Raw genomic sequence first — 15,314 nt, forward strand, 5'->3', positions numbered from 1 at the left:
ATTTGTGTGTTTTAACATATTTCCAGTAGACTGTTTTTATTATTTACGTAGGTTCCATTTTAAGGGGGATTTGTTTTGAAATTTCATTGTATGTTATACAGTGACAATAAAATCTTCTTCTTCTATACATGTCTAATACAAAATGCATTTATTTATTTATTTTTTACTTTTTATTTATAGGAACCATCTTGCTGCATTTGAAGACCAAATATGGAAAACAATTCCTATATAACCACTTTCTTCTTTACAGCATATGGAGACTTAGGTTTTATGAGAAATATTTATTTTATTGCCACCCTCATTGTTTACCTTGTAATACATTTGGCAAATGCGATTATTTTAATAGTTATTGTTTGTGACAGGAACCTTCATGAACCCATGTACATATTTATTTGTAGCTTAGTTATTAATGGTCTTTATGGCACCAATGCTTTTTATATCAAATTTATGGAAAACCTCTTATCAAGAAATCCATCAATTTCAAGAACTGGATGTTTGCTTCAGGTGTTTGCTATGCATACTTATGGATCTTTTGAATTTTCAATTTTGGGGTTAATGGCATATGACAGATATGTGTCCATCTGTAACCCTCTCCTGTATAATAATATAATGACACCATCAAAAGTGACCAGCCTATTGTGTTTTGCATACCTTTACCCCATTTGCATTTTTACTATCCATATTTCTTTAACAGTTCGTCTTCCATTATGTGGATATCTGATAGATAAAGTGTACTGCGATAACTGGTCTGTTGTGAAATTATCTTGCACTGATGTATCTATTAACAGTGTTTTTGGCTTTTTTGTTACAACATTTCTCATGGTGCCACCTCTGATGCTTATTCTGTTTTCATATATTAAAATAATTTCTGTAAGTATTAAGGCTTCAAAAGAAGCGCGCAGTAAAACAGCAAAAACCTGTTTACCCCATTTGGTGACATTTATGAACTATAGTGTCGCTACATTTTTTGAAATATTACATCAGCGTTTTGATGCTAGTGCTCTCCCTCATGACTTGAGAGGTTTTATGTCAATAGAATCTGTATTATTGCCTCCTCTTTTTAATCCAGTTATTTATGGGATTAAAACAAAACAGATAAGGAAAAGTGCCATAAAAATGTTTAGTTTCAGAAACATACACAATTCTGTAGACACTGTCAGGATACACAACAATTTTTAAATCTCTGAACAGGTTCTCCTTCACCAATAATTCAAACAACTTTCAGGGCTTTTCACAATTATTTAAAGTGTTTTCAATAGTTTAGAGCTAAAAAAATCATTTAAATAACCCAAACCAGGTAGAAATAAACACAATCTTACACTAATATATATAATTAATCAATTGTATGTATATCATAAGTTTACTTTGTGAATTTTTCAAAAATATTTTAAGAAATAATTAAAAAGCTGTGAATGAAAGTATTCATGACTTTTCGGAGTACTGCAGCTACATAAATATTTTCATTTGGTTCAATTATATTAATTTCAAAATAGTATTTAAAAGAATTTTTAAGGCACAGATCTGTATAAGCAAGTTTTAAAAAATTAATGGATTTTGGGGTTTTTATTGCAGATATCCTTTTTCTAAGTATTTTTAAAAGCTTGTAATTAATGGAATCAAATTTACTGGAATATAAATTAAATTCCTGTATATTTACCTCATTATACAAGTTAAAAACTTTTACTGCAGTTTAGTCAGTTTTATTAGTGAAATATTTTTACACTTAAAAAAGTGATTTACTGTTAATGTAGTAAATTCATATAAAATACACTGAAAACTATATCAGTACTAATTTAAAGTGACTCTGTCTGAATACATACATTTAATACTATGACCAAGCAAATATATAGAATTGAAACCTTTAGTAGAACCTATAGAATACGTAATTAGAAATCACTGAATACACATTGAAATCTTAAATAGATATAACTGAAAATTGGCTGTCATTTATATGGACTGTCATTTATATGGAATTACTTAATTTTTAAACCTATTTTTACTTTTCTAGTTTTGGTTCAATTTACTTGAAGATAGTGTATTATAAAATGAATTTTAACCTTAAGGTAGTACTAGGGTGTTGTACCGTGTTAGCCATTATGAATGTAGAGAAAAGCCAAGCAGAATGACACCTTTTATTGGCTACCTAAAAGGATAACAATATGCAAGCTTTTGAGGCAACTCAGGCACCTTCTTCAGGCAAGATTGAATTCTTAAGGTAGATATATTTAGTTACAGCTATTTGATGTTGCTACACAAAACTGTACACAATTTGGATGATTAATTTTTAACATTTATTTCAAAATATTAAATACAGTTTAGATAAGAGCTATAACAATACTTCAACTCTTAAAAATTAAATCTACATCAAACATCCATTTAGTTTGACATAAGTACAGTAGTTGTGAGCTATCCAAAGGCTGAACACCAAAACGAGGCAGGATTCCTGCTGTTTAACTGGATTTCTAGATAATTTTGGATTTTTTTTTTTCTAAAGTAAAGGCACATCTATATGAAATCCTATAATTACATATTCTGTGTTTTAGTCTACAGTAATAATAAGACATAAATGTGGCATTAAACAGTATGGCTTAAACAGGGACTTTCTCATTCCGATTACACAATTTAAGTAAGGTTTTTAGTGTTAATTGAAATAGTCAACCCAGATTATTTATGCATTACACAGTTGTGCATTACAGCAAATCTTTCAACCTTATTTAAACAAATGAAGTAAAGGAAAACATCCAGACATATTACCAATATATGGTAAACTCGAACTCTGCATCAAAAACAGCAGATTAGTTTTTAGACTCTAAATTTCAGTTTGAATATTTTGGTTTTGGTGTTAAAACAGTGACATCCATAATCGTGTCACACCACACAGCAAGAAAAAGGGCCAGTTTCATAATTTGTGGCTTCAATGGAAATCACAACTCAACCTTCAACCAGGTATAGAAATGTGTTATATGCAAATGTGAAACTATTAACACTACATAATTAATTAGTTTTTTCTGTCTCTGAACTTTGGTTGAAAGGTTTCCAGGATCCAGTTCCAGGAGCACTTTTTGGAACACTTCAAAAATGTGTTTGAGACTCTTCTGATATCTCAGGTCCAACGCATAGGTTAGCAGCACCAGATAGCAGTAAGGTCTGCTAAGATCCCCGAGATTGCTCAAGACAGTGCCTCTCTCGATTGCAATCCCTACATGATCTAGTTCACCTTGTTTCTATACAAGTTAAATGACTGTCACCTGTGCTACTAGCTTCACTTTCATGTTCACAGCTGAAACAGCATCATCCTGCAAACACTATAAAGACAATTGGTTAGAGTTTTTAACCCATTCACTGTAGCTTGATTATATCAATAAACTTGAACTTCATAAACTGAATCTCAGACATTCAAAGCAAACATGGGACAGTTAATCATAGCAGACTATGAGTTTAGTTTAAGCTTTAGATGCTTTCTAAACATTATGAGGTTCTTTGCATAATGAAATTTAAACATTCTTATTGTGAATAATTTTCAAGTTGGGTTACATGGAGAGATGCATGAGTAAGCTGCTTATCACAGTTTGGACTTTAATATTCCAAAACACACATGATTAATGTTACCATAATTTTTATACTGCACAAAAAATGGATCAAAAACTGAATGATATTTGTTGTACTAACTTAAATTTATTGAGCAAGGCACTCAAATCTTTACTCAGAAATAAATAATGAGACATTGGATGACAACCTAAATGTGAATTCAACTCAGTAGCATACAAAAAGCATCACTCACACAGTTTTGCTTAATGCATTTTGTTGTTATGAGAAACATCTCATAGATGCACTAGAATGCAGCATCAGTGATGTGACATCGGATGTTTGGGTCTTTTAACATCAGACACACTCGCCTTGGCAAACCAGCTGGGGTTGATAAGGATTGTCTTGTATCCCAAGCAGAAACTGACCACAGATCTGCCCTCTTAATCCAGAGTCCCCTGGTGGCTTTCTTGAAGGATTCAGTAGTTAATCTCATGACCTTTATCTTCACCTCTGCTGTGATGTCCAGCAGTATTAGGGCTTTGCACCATGTCTTCATCAAACTACTGCCATTCTCTATGACTGGAATCTGGGGGCCACTTGAACTGTAGCTTCTTCTGAACTACCTTTTTAGAGAATAGGAGTTCAAGGTGCATGGAGGGACTTGGTTCTGTAATTCCTGGCCAGGACCTTCCGGTGTCTCACCAGGGTCATGTCCTGTACGCTGCACATCTGTCTCTACTTTCTAGCATTTCATTCTGAGCTAATGGCTTTTAAGGACATGGAGGTTCTTACATAATTTGCTGAAGATGCATCTGACATTTAACTGTCACCCTCGGGTCCACCTTGTTGGGTTTCTCCCTCCCTCTGCTATCCCTCAGACTCCCCTAGGTGTATGTTTCTGAATGCTATAGCCTGATTTGGTTTTTCTCCTCATGGAAGATGCAGGGATGGATGCTAGCCCATCTTGCTCCAGGTACTGAATTTCTGAGCTGTGAACTGTCTCTCCAGTAATCATCAATCTTTACTTGGTTGTTACCCAGTCTGTTCTTGAGATAAAATGGCTAGGCCACACTTCCAGCTGTGATCTACATCTTATACATGCTCTTGGACACACTTTGGGTCATGGGGTGCTCAGGCAGTCCAGTGAGGATTGATCAGATCCCGACTTTTGTCCTAGTAGCAACTGACCACAGATCTACTCCTCTAATCCAAAGCAACCTAAAGGCTCTGTCTCCAGATTCAATAGCCGATCTTAGGGTCTTCCTCTTCACTTCCCCTGTGCCTAGCAAAGGTATGGCTTTGCACCATTTCTTCATCATCTCTGTGGCTAGAAACTGTAGAAAACTTGACCCCATGGCTTCCTTCTAAGTACTCTGCAGAGAGCTGCTTCTGAACTTATCACAATTTTTTGAACAACAGAAATGGAAAATATCAGCAGCAGTGAAAACAAAGATTTTCCTGAGTTGAAAATTTGAACCAAGAATAATATACACAGACATTCTGGAAAATTTAGTACATGAAAAGAAAATAAACAAGGTAAAACTAATATTAAAGTCAGGTAGATAAGTGACTTTCTAACCAAATGAATTTAATGAACTGAATGGTCTGCTCTTATTTTTCATATTTCTTATGTTCTTATGAAATATGAAAGTGATGTGGTGAGATAAAGTGGGCAAAGACAGAATGAATGACACAAAGAATGAAAGTAAGAGGCAAGATAGATAGATAGATAGATAGATAGATAGATAGATACTTTATTAATCCCAAGGGAAAATTCAAATAATCCAGCAGCAGTATACTGATACAAAAAAAATATATTAAATTAAAGAGTAATAAAAATGTATGTAAAAATGCAGTGAATTCTCCATGGTTGACAGGAGTTTGCTTAGTGCCCGTCGCTCTGCTACAGATGTTAAACTGTCCAGATTTATTCCTACAATAGAGCCTGCCTTCCTAACAAGTTTGTTCAGGCGTGAGACGTCCTTCTTCTTTATGCTGCCTCATTGGTTATGTGCCAAAAAGAATGCCACCACGCTGAGCTAAAAAGATGGAAGTGCAGCTGTCAAAGACTCTAGCTGACTTAACATTAGAGAAAATTTCAACCAGTACAGACTTTTTTGTTGTTGGCATTTTAGCATCTTCAGGCGGCAGGACAAGGAAGTGAACAGAAAATCTTTTTTTGTTGTCAATGTCAATTTATTTATAGAGCACATTTAAAGTAACATTAGTAATGCTGTAGTCATTAAAACATACAATAAATATAAATAAAATAAATAGAAATGAAGTACAATAAAATGAAATACAGCCAGCAGTGAGGTAAAGAAAAGAAAGAAGATGAATAAAAGTAGGGCAACCATCAGTATCAGTGAAGGTCACTGAAAGCTAGTGAATAGAAATTATAAGGTGTGACAGTAGGGGGCAGTAGTGCACCCTTGAACCCTCAGGTACAACTCCAGACACCAGGTAAAAGTCCACAACCTTTTTATTTTGTTCTTCCGTGCACCAAGCACCCTCCACACTACTCATACAATAAACCAACACTCAATCAATAAACTCTCCTCCTCGCCCAGACACTTAGCCACCCTTCCTCCCAGCTCAGCTCGGTGTCTGGACTGAGGCACCGTCCTTTTATAGCCCCTGACCCGGAGGTATTCCTGTCCCGACAGTCCATAGTTCCTTACTCCTTCCGGGTCAGGGCAATCAGTCCTTTTCTTTAACCCAGGAGCACGTTGTTCGTTCCTGTCACGTGACCATGATGTACTCCTCGGTCATAGGGAATAAAAGAGCCCATAAGCCCCCCCACAGCGACTCCTGGTGGCCCCCAAGGTATCCAGCAGGGTTGTGTAAAAATACTACAAGGTCCATAATGCCCTGCTGGACCTCGGGGCATGATCCTGCTGTCAGGAGAGCTCCTCCTGGCGGCCTGGGGGTGCGGACCGGCATGGAAAGCCGGCAATCCTCCACAAAGGGATCTAACTTTTGCTATATTTGTTAAGTAAAAAATGCTGTCCTGGTAATCTGATTAATATTTGATTTAAAATTTAGGTCAAAGTCCATATCCATCCATTATCCAACCTGCTATATCCTAACTACAAGGTCACGGGGGTCTGCTGGAGCCAATGCCAACCAACACACAAGGCAGGAAACAAACCTCTGGCAGGGCGTCAGCCCACTGCAGGGCGCACACACACACCCACACACCAAGCACACACTAGGGACAATTTAGAATCGCCAATGCACCTAACCTGCATGTCTTTGGACTGTGGGAGGAAACTGGAGTACCCGGAGGAAACCCAGGCAGACACGGGGAGAACATGCAAACTCCACGCAGGAAGGACCCAGGAAGCAAACCCGGGTCTCCTGACTGTTTGGCAGCAGCACTATGACTGTGCCACCGTGCCACCCCAGAGTCAATAATTACCCCTAAATTCTTTACCTCTGTCTTGACTTTTAAGCCTCATGGATCAAGTTTATTTCTAATACCCTCACTATATCCATTTTTGACAATCACTAAGATTTCTGATTTCTCCTTATTTAGTTTGAGAAAATTACTACTCATCCATTCAGAAACACAAGTAAGACATTGGGTCATTGAATCAAGAGAGTCGGGGTCATCAGGCACTATTGATAAATAATTGATCCTGGAACAGGGGAGAGTCCCAAGGCTTTGGAAAACATCTTATATAACTCCTGTCCCAAAGGTATCACGTCCTAGTGAGCTGAATGACTTCCGGCCTGTTGCTCTGACGTCACATCTGATGAAGACCATGGAGCGGCTGCTGCTTCACCACCTGAGGCCACAGGTCCGCCACGCCCTCGACCCTCTGCAGTTCGCATACCAGGAGAAGGTGGGAGCGGAGGATGCCATCATCTACTGTATATGTTTCACCGATCCCTCTCCCACCTGGACAGAGGCAGTGGTGCTGTAAGAATTATGTTTTTGGACTTCTCTAGCGCCTTCAACACCATCCAACCTCTGCTTCTTAGAGACAAGCTGACTGAGATGGGAGTAGACTCACACCTGGTGGCATGGATTGTGGACTATCTTACAGACAGACCTCAATATGTGCATCTTGGGAACTGCAGGTCTGACATTGTGTGCAGCAATACAGGGGCGCCGCAGGGGACTGTACTTTCTCCGGTCCTGTTCAATCTATATACATCAGACTTCCAATATGACTCGGAGTCCTGTCATGTGCAAAAGTTCGCTGATGACACTCCTATTGTGGGCTGCATCAGGAGTGGGCAGGAGGAGGAGTACAGAAAGTTAATCAAAGACTTTGTTAAATGGTGCGACTCAAACCACTTACACCTTAACACCAGCAAGACCAAGGAGCTGGTGGTGGATTTTAGGAGGCCCAGGCCCCTCATGGACCCTGTGATCATCAGAGGTGACTGTGTGCAGAGGGTGCAGACCTTTAAATATCTGGGAGTGCAGCTGGATGACAAATTGGACTGGACTGCCAATACTGATGCTCTATGTAAGAAAGGTCAGAGCAGACTATACTTTCTGAGAAGGTTGGCATCCTTCAACATCTGCAGTAAGATGCTGCAGATGTTCTATCAGATGGTTGTGGCGAGTGCCCTCTTCTACGCGGTGGTGTGCTGGGGTGGCAGCATAAAGATGAAAGACGCCTCACGCCTGGACAAACTTGTTAAGAAGGCAGGCTCTATTGTAGGATTAAAGTTGGACAGTTTAACATCTGTGGCAGAGCGACGGGCACTAAGCAAACTCCTGTCAATCATGAATAATCCACAGCATCCACTGAATAGTGTCATCTCCAGGCAGAGGAGTAGCTTCAGTGACAGACTTTTGTCACTGTCCTGCTCCACTGACAAACTGAGGAGATCGTTCCTCCCCCACATTATGCGACTCTTCAATTCCACCCGGGGGAGTAAATGCTAACATTAATTTTATTTTAATTTTTTCTTTTTATTACTATTTAATTTAATATTGTTTCTTGTATCAGTATACTGCTGCTGGATTATGTGAATTTCCCCTTGGGATTAATAAAGTATCTATCTATCTATCTATCTATCTATCTATCTATCTATCTATCTATCTATCTATCTATCTATCTATCTACAGTGGTGTGAAAAACTATTTGCCCCCTTCCTGATTTCCTATTCTTTTGCATGTTTGTCACACAAAATGTTTCTGATCATCAAACACATTTAACCATTAGTCGAATATAACACAAGTAAACACAAAATGCAGTTTTTAAATGATGGTTTTTATTATTTAGGGAGAAAAAAAATCCAAACCTACATGGCCCTGTGTGAAAAAGTAATTGCCCCCTTGTTAAAAATAACCTAACTGTGGTGTATCACACCTGAGTTCAATTTCCGTAGCCACCTCCAGGCCTGATTACTGCCACACCTGTTTCAATCAAGAAATCACTTAAATAGGAGCTGCCTGACACAGAGAAGTAGACCAAAAGCACCTCAAAAGCTAGACATCATGCCAAGATCCAAAGAAATTCAGGAACAAATGAGAACAGAAGTAATTGAGATCTATCAGTCTGGTAAAGGTTATAAAGCCATTTCTAAAGCTTTGGGACTCCAGCGAACCACAGTGAGAGCCATTATCCACAAATGGCAAAAACATGGAACAGTGGTGAACCTTCCCAGGAGTGGCCGGCCGACCAAAATTACCACAAGAGCGCAGAGACGACTCATCCAAGAGGTCACAAAAGACTCCAGGACAACGTCTAAAGAACTGCAGGCCTCACTTGCCTCAATTAAGGTCAGTGTTCACGACTCCACCATAAGAAAGAGACTGGGCAAAAACGGCCTGCATGGCAGATTTCCAAGACGCAAACCACTGTTAAGCAAAAAGAACATTAGGGCTCGTCTCAATTTTGCTAAGAAACATCTCAATGATTGCCAAGACTTTTGGGAAAATACCTTGTGGACTGATGAGACAAAAGTTGAACTTTTTGGAAGGCAAATGTCTCGTTACATCTGGTGTAAAAGGAACACAGAATTTCAGAAAAAGAACATCATACCAACAGTAAAATATGGTGGTGGTAGTGTGATGGTCTGGGGATGTTTTGCTGCTTCAGGACCTGGAAGGCTTGCTGTGATAGATGGAACCATGAATTCTACTGTCTACCAAAAAATCCTGAAGGAGAATGTCCGGCCATCTGTTCGTCAACTCAAGCTGAAGCGATCTTGGGTGCTGCAACAGGACAATGACCCAAAACACACCAGCAAATCCACCTCTGAATGGCTGAAGAAAAGCTAAATGAAGACTTTGGAGTGGCCTAGTCAAAGTTCTGACCTGAATCCAATTGAGATGCTATGGCATGATCTTAAAAAGGCGGTTCATGCTAGAAAACCCTCAAATAAAGCTGAATTACAACAATTTTGCAAAGATGAGTGGGCCAAAATTCCTCCAGAGCGCTGTAAAAGACTCTTTGCAAGTTATCGCAAACGCTTGATTGCAGTTATTGCTGCTAAGGGTGGCCCAACCAGTTATTAGGTTCAGGGGGCAATTACTTTTTCACACAGGGCCATGTAGGTTTGGGTATTTTTTTCTCCCTAAATAATAAAAACCATCATTTAAAAACTGCATTTTGTGTTTACTTGTGTTATATTTGACTAATGGTTAAATGTGTTTGATGATCAGAAACATTTTGTGTGACAAACATGCAAAAGAATAAGAAATCAGGAAGGGGGCAAATAGTTTTTCACACCACTCTATCTATCTATCTATCTATCTATCTATCTATCTATCTATCTATCTATCTATCTATCTATCTATCTATCTATCTATCTAAATACAGTTGTGTGTCCTCAGCATAGCTTTGGTAGCTCACATTATGCCTTGAGATAATCTGACCTAATGGAAGCATGGAGATCGAAAAGAGCAGTGGACCCAGGACAGATCCTTGTGAAACACCATATAGAATATTATGTGTCTTCGAAGTATAATTACCACAACTAACAAAGAATCTTCTACCTGTTAAGTAAGGTTCAAACCAATTTAAGACATCAGTAAACATTAGTATTCCTAACAATGAATGTTAAGTATATAGGCAAGGTTTTGCACAGGGCTTTGAGTATAAACTGTGACTCATGCTCGATTGGGATAAGGGGAATCAGTACATTTTATCTCAAAAAAGTCATGTACCCAACCACACATGAGTCAGGAGTTATTTTCTGCAAGTCACAGGAAAAACAAATACTGACACAGGTTTTCTGTACCTGACTTACATTATATTTAATATTAGTTGCTGTCTTGCACTTGAGAGAATCATCGTAGGTGCCAGCTGCCCAGAAACCTGAAATGACCTAGGTGAGTTCAGAAAATGGACAGACAAATTATTCTGCTTTATATCTAAATTAATTATTTTTAAAGCAGTATTTAATGAATACAGTCATGCATTTACTACATTTTGCAGTTTAAGCAGCTGCGCAATTCCTAGTCATTTACTTTTTCCCTTGGAATTAGCAATAATTGACTGAGTCCCAATGTTGCAGACCATGATAACACAACAGCTATATAAAGCTGATTACAGCACGGTTTTCATAACAAACTTTTTATTCTCTCAGCGTACCATTTGAAAAAAATTCAAGGTATGAGAATCACATTTATATTTTCACTTTGAAAGTAAAAGTTAGCTAGGACAAGTCAACTTAGGAAGATAAAATAAATATTCTATTTGATTTACTGTATTTTCCTTTTACTGAATACAGCTGTATAACAGATACTAATTTATATTTTTATTTTTGCTGAAATAGCAAAACACATTTTTATAAGGTGTAGAGCAATTAATAAACCCTTATCTTGTACAGTGTACTTTGCAAATAATACAATTAAACTGTGCTTCTACATAGCAATAAAGAGATTTTTTTTTTCTTTCAAACAAAAAAGTCAAAGACACATAATGTAGAATAAGTTATCATGTAGGGTGGTAGATTTATTTACTTTACTTTATTTTAGATTTACTTTATTAATTTGGTGAAGTAAGATGAGTTAAATGGGTGAGCTTTGCTGGGCAGGATAGGCTATTGTTGTCAAACTTTTTTTCTAAAGTTACTAAGCAGTATAACTGATGTTAGAGCTTTACAGAGCCTTCAAAAACTAATTTTATAATATTTTAGGCAAATAGTGATTAAGATGTTATGTTGGGCTGAACTGCCAGACTTTGATAAATAATATTTTTTTTGTTAAATAATGCATTGTTGGCTAAGGACAGCAAACAGCTGTATATTATGTGTTAAGTAATTTTCATTGTTTTTTTTTACTAAAAGTATATTAAAAACATTTCAGAATGCTTAGATTTTTAAATTAACTTAATTTATTTATCCAAAGTGCAGCCATATTCTATGGAATGGAGGGTCACAGAGTATTGATAAAATGTCATTACACCTCAGGAAGCACACATGCAGACCCTAAAAATCACTCACACCAGGCCAATTTAGAATGGCCACTTAAGTTAATGTCCACAACATCAATAAACACAGGGAGATCATTCAAACATCATAGAAATAGTCACCATGTTGAGATTCGGGTCCTTCATAACATTTTAAGATACATAAAACATGGTTGTACTGAAATAAATACCTATGTACAAGCTGAGGGCATTATTTTACCATAAATGAAAAGAATTTCAGCATTTCATTTTTTGTCATAGAAAACAATATTTTTTGCAGAATTGTTTTGTCTTTGCAATCTTCCATTGTGTAATTGTTTAATGAAAATATTATTTATTTAATGTATTACAGAAAGCTGTTCATGTACATTTACAGCATTCACAATATGTTGATCTTAATGAGTTCTCAGTACTGATCTGCATGAACATGTGTGATAATGTTTGAATTTGATCTGTAACAGACTTGTTCTGAGATACTTAACTTGCACATATCTGCTGAGCTGTTTTCAAATTGGACGTTGCAGTGGCACAGTGCGCAGTGCTGCTGCCTTACAGTTAGGAGACCCGGATTTGTTTCCCAGGTCCTCCCTGCGTAGAGTTTGCATGTTCTCCCCGTGTCTGCGTGGGTTTCCTCCGGGTTTTCCAGTTTCCTCACACAGTCCAAAGACAGGCAGGTTAGGAGCATTGGCGAGTCTAAATTGTCCCTAGTGTGTGCTTGGTGTGTGTGTGTATGTGAGTGCCCTGCGGTGGGCTGGTGCCCTGCCCAGGGTTTGTTTCCCACCTTGCACCCTGTGTTGGCTGGGATTGGCTCCAGCAGACCCCCGTGACCCTGTAGTAAGGATATAGCGGGTTGGATAATGGATGGATTGATGGATGTTTTCAAATTTACAGTACACAATACTAAAGAGTATAAAAAACATTTCATTGACACTGTTTGAAAAATGTGTAATAGCCATCCATCCATTTTTCAAACCTGCTTTTTCCTTAACAGAGCTGCGGAAAAGCTGTAGCTTATCACACCAAGCAAAGAGAGCAATGCAGGAAGGATCTCTGGACAGGACCCCAGTCTGTCCCAGGGTGAAATGTGTGATATATTTACTAAAAACTACATTGAAATCAGCCCTTTAAAGATACAGTATCGGTAAATTGCACTTCTCTTATGTTAGATAAAACTGCATAGAAGAACAAGCAGGAATGCAAATTGTAAAGCGGATATGTGATGTTGCCAGATTGGAAAGTCCTTGTCAGTAGTAATAGTAATAAAATGTTTGATGACACACAGTTTTTCTTCTCTTGATTTTTTTAACTTTAGATGGCAAATCATTTTAACCAGATCTGCAGTGGATGAAAGAGCTGTAGCCTGAAGTGACCAGTAAGCAGGGGACACGCACGTAAGTACAATAAAAGTACCATGTTAATCAAGTAGCATTACTTAGAAATTTAAAATCTAAGTGGATCTTCCCTATCTGTGTTACAAAATTTTCATTTGAGCTGCAGGAGAGGGGAAAAAAACATTTTTATGATGCCTCACTACTCCGGGAATATGGTTTAGCCCTGAGAGTTTCATGGTTCTGCCATTACATAATATACATATTTATGTAAGTGGGGTCTTCCTGTAATAGTCAATGTTAGTATTGTACATCAACATTTTTGGAAAACGTAATGTTAACTTTCCATGCAATGTTTATGCCATATAATGTAATAAGCGTAATATATGTAAAATTCTGAAAAACTGCTTGAATTTCTGTGATTGGTCCAAGACTAAACTAAGAATAAACTTGTGTCTAATGTCTTGCACCAGCCTCAGCTGCAATACCCCAGTGCCTCTGTACCTGATACTGTGGCTTCAGAAAATAGATAGACGAATGGATGGAATACTTGGCAAGAGATGAACATCTATACCCATATAATTTACATACAATTAGCAGGAACTGTTTTTATTTAATATAAAACTTATAGCATTGTTTGGGATAACTATGCCAGTGTAATGCTAAATACTCTATAAATATTTTTTAATTGTAGGAGTCATCTTGTCCAGTTTGAAAACTGAACATGGAAAACAATTCCTATATAACCACTTTCTTGCTCACTGGATATGGAGACTTGGAATACTTGAGGAATATTTACTTTACTGCCACTCTATTTGCTTACCTTATAATACAATTAGTAAATGCAATTATCATATTTGTTATTGTTTGTGACAGAAGCCTTCATGAACCCATGTACATATTTATTTGTAGCTTAACTATTAATGGCCTTTATGGTAGCAATGCTTTTTATATGAAATTTATGGAGAATCTCTTATCAAGCAATCCATCAATTTCAAGGACAGGATGTTTGCTTCAAATATTTGCCATTCATACGTATGGATCTTTTGAATTTTCAATTTTGGCACTAATGGCCTATGACAGATATGTGTCCATCTGTAACCCTCTCCTGTACAACAATATAATGAAACCATCAAAAGTAACTAGCCTATTATGCTTTGCATACCTTTACCCTATTTGCATTTTTACTATTCATATTTGTTTAACAGTCCGCCTTCCATTATGTGGATATCTGATAGATAAAGTGTACTGTGATAACTGGTCTGTTGTCAAGTTATCTTGTGTGGACATATCTGTTAATAATTTTTTTGGCTTTTTTGTTGCAACAATTCTCATGGTGCCACCAGTGATGCTTACTCTGTATTCATATGTTAAAATAGTATCTGTAAGTATTAAGGCTTCAAAGGAGGCACGCAGTAAAGCAGCAAAAACTTGTCTGCCCCATTTGATAACATTTGTAAACTATAGTGTTGCTACATTTTTTGAAATCATACATCAGCGGTTTGATGCTAGAGCTCTTCCTCATGACTTAAGAGTATTTATGTCAATAGACTTTGTATTATTTCCTCCTCTTTTAAATCCAGTTATTTATGGGATTAAAACAAAAAAGATAAGGAAAAGTGCCATAAAAATGTTCAGGTTTAGAAACATCAAGAATAGTTTAGGAGCTGCCAGCATACACAATTCTTAAACCTTTTTCCTTGACATTGCAATTTTCAAAGCTCTTTAATGTTATTTCAAGTGTTTTTTTTTTTAGTAATTCTTGGCTACAAAAGTAATTTAAATAAACTACACCAAGGAGAAATTAAATTAATTTTACAATTTTCCTGTATGTAACTAATTTTATGTACACTATATGATTTGTATGTATTTTTTATCAAAGGTTAACTTTCTGAATTTTCCAAGAATATTTTCAAAGAAGAACGTAAAGAGTACAGAAAGCAAAGAAATCAAATTTTCACAATTTCTTTTGCTGTATACTTTTTGAAGCTTTTACAGTAAATTAATTCAATTTTACTGTGCACAAATTAATGACCATATATTGCATTTATTACATTATCTGCTCTGAACTGATATA

At 37.0% G+C, this 15,314-nt stretch overlaps 2 protein-coding genes across 2 annotated transcripts; both read left to right on the top strand.

Moving 5' to 3' along the window:
• Nucleotides 1-210: 210 nt before the first annotated feature.
• LOC120524517 (olfactory receptor 10J5-like) lies at nucleotides 211-1,179 on the top strand. Its single transcript, XM_039746351.1, has one exon. It carries the CDS (start codon nucleotides 211-213, stop codon nucleotides 1,177-1,179), a length of 969 nt encoding a protein of 322 aa, XP_039602285.1.
• A 12,782-nt stretch (nucleotides 1,180-13,961) lies between these two features.
• On the top strand, nucleotides 13,962-14,927 carry LOC120524518 (olfactory receptor 52K1-like). The gene has a single exon (XM_039746352.1). It carries the CDS (start codon nucleotides 13,962-13,964, stop codon nucleotides 14,925-14,927), a length of 966 nt encoding a protein of 321 aa, XP_039602286.1.
• Nucleotides 14,928-15,314: the final 387 nt, after the last annotated feature.

This window comes from Polypterus senegalus, chromosome 2 (genome assembly GCF_016835505.1).
Source record: "Polypterus senegalus isolate Bchr_013 chromosome 2, ASM1683550v1, whole genome shotgun sequence".
Lineage (NCBI taxonomy): Eukaryota > Metazoa > Chordata > Cladistia > Polypteriformes > Polypteridae > Polypterus > Polypterus senegalus.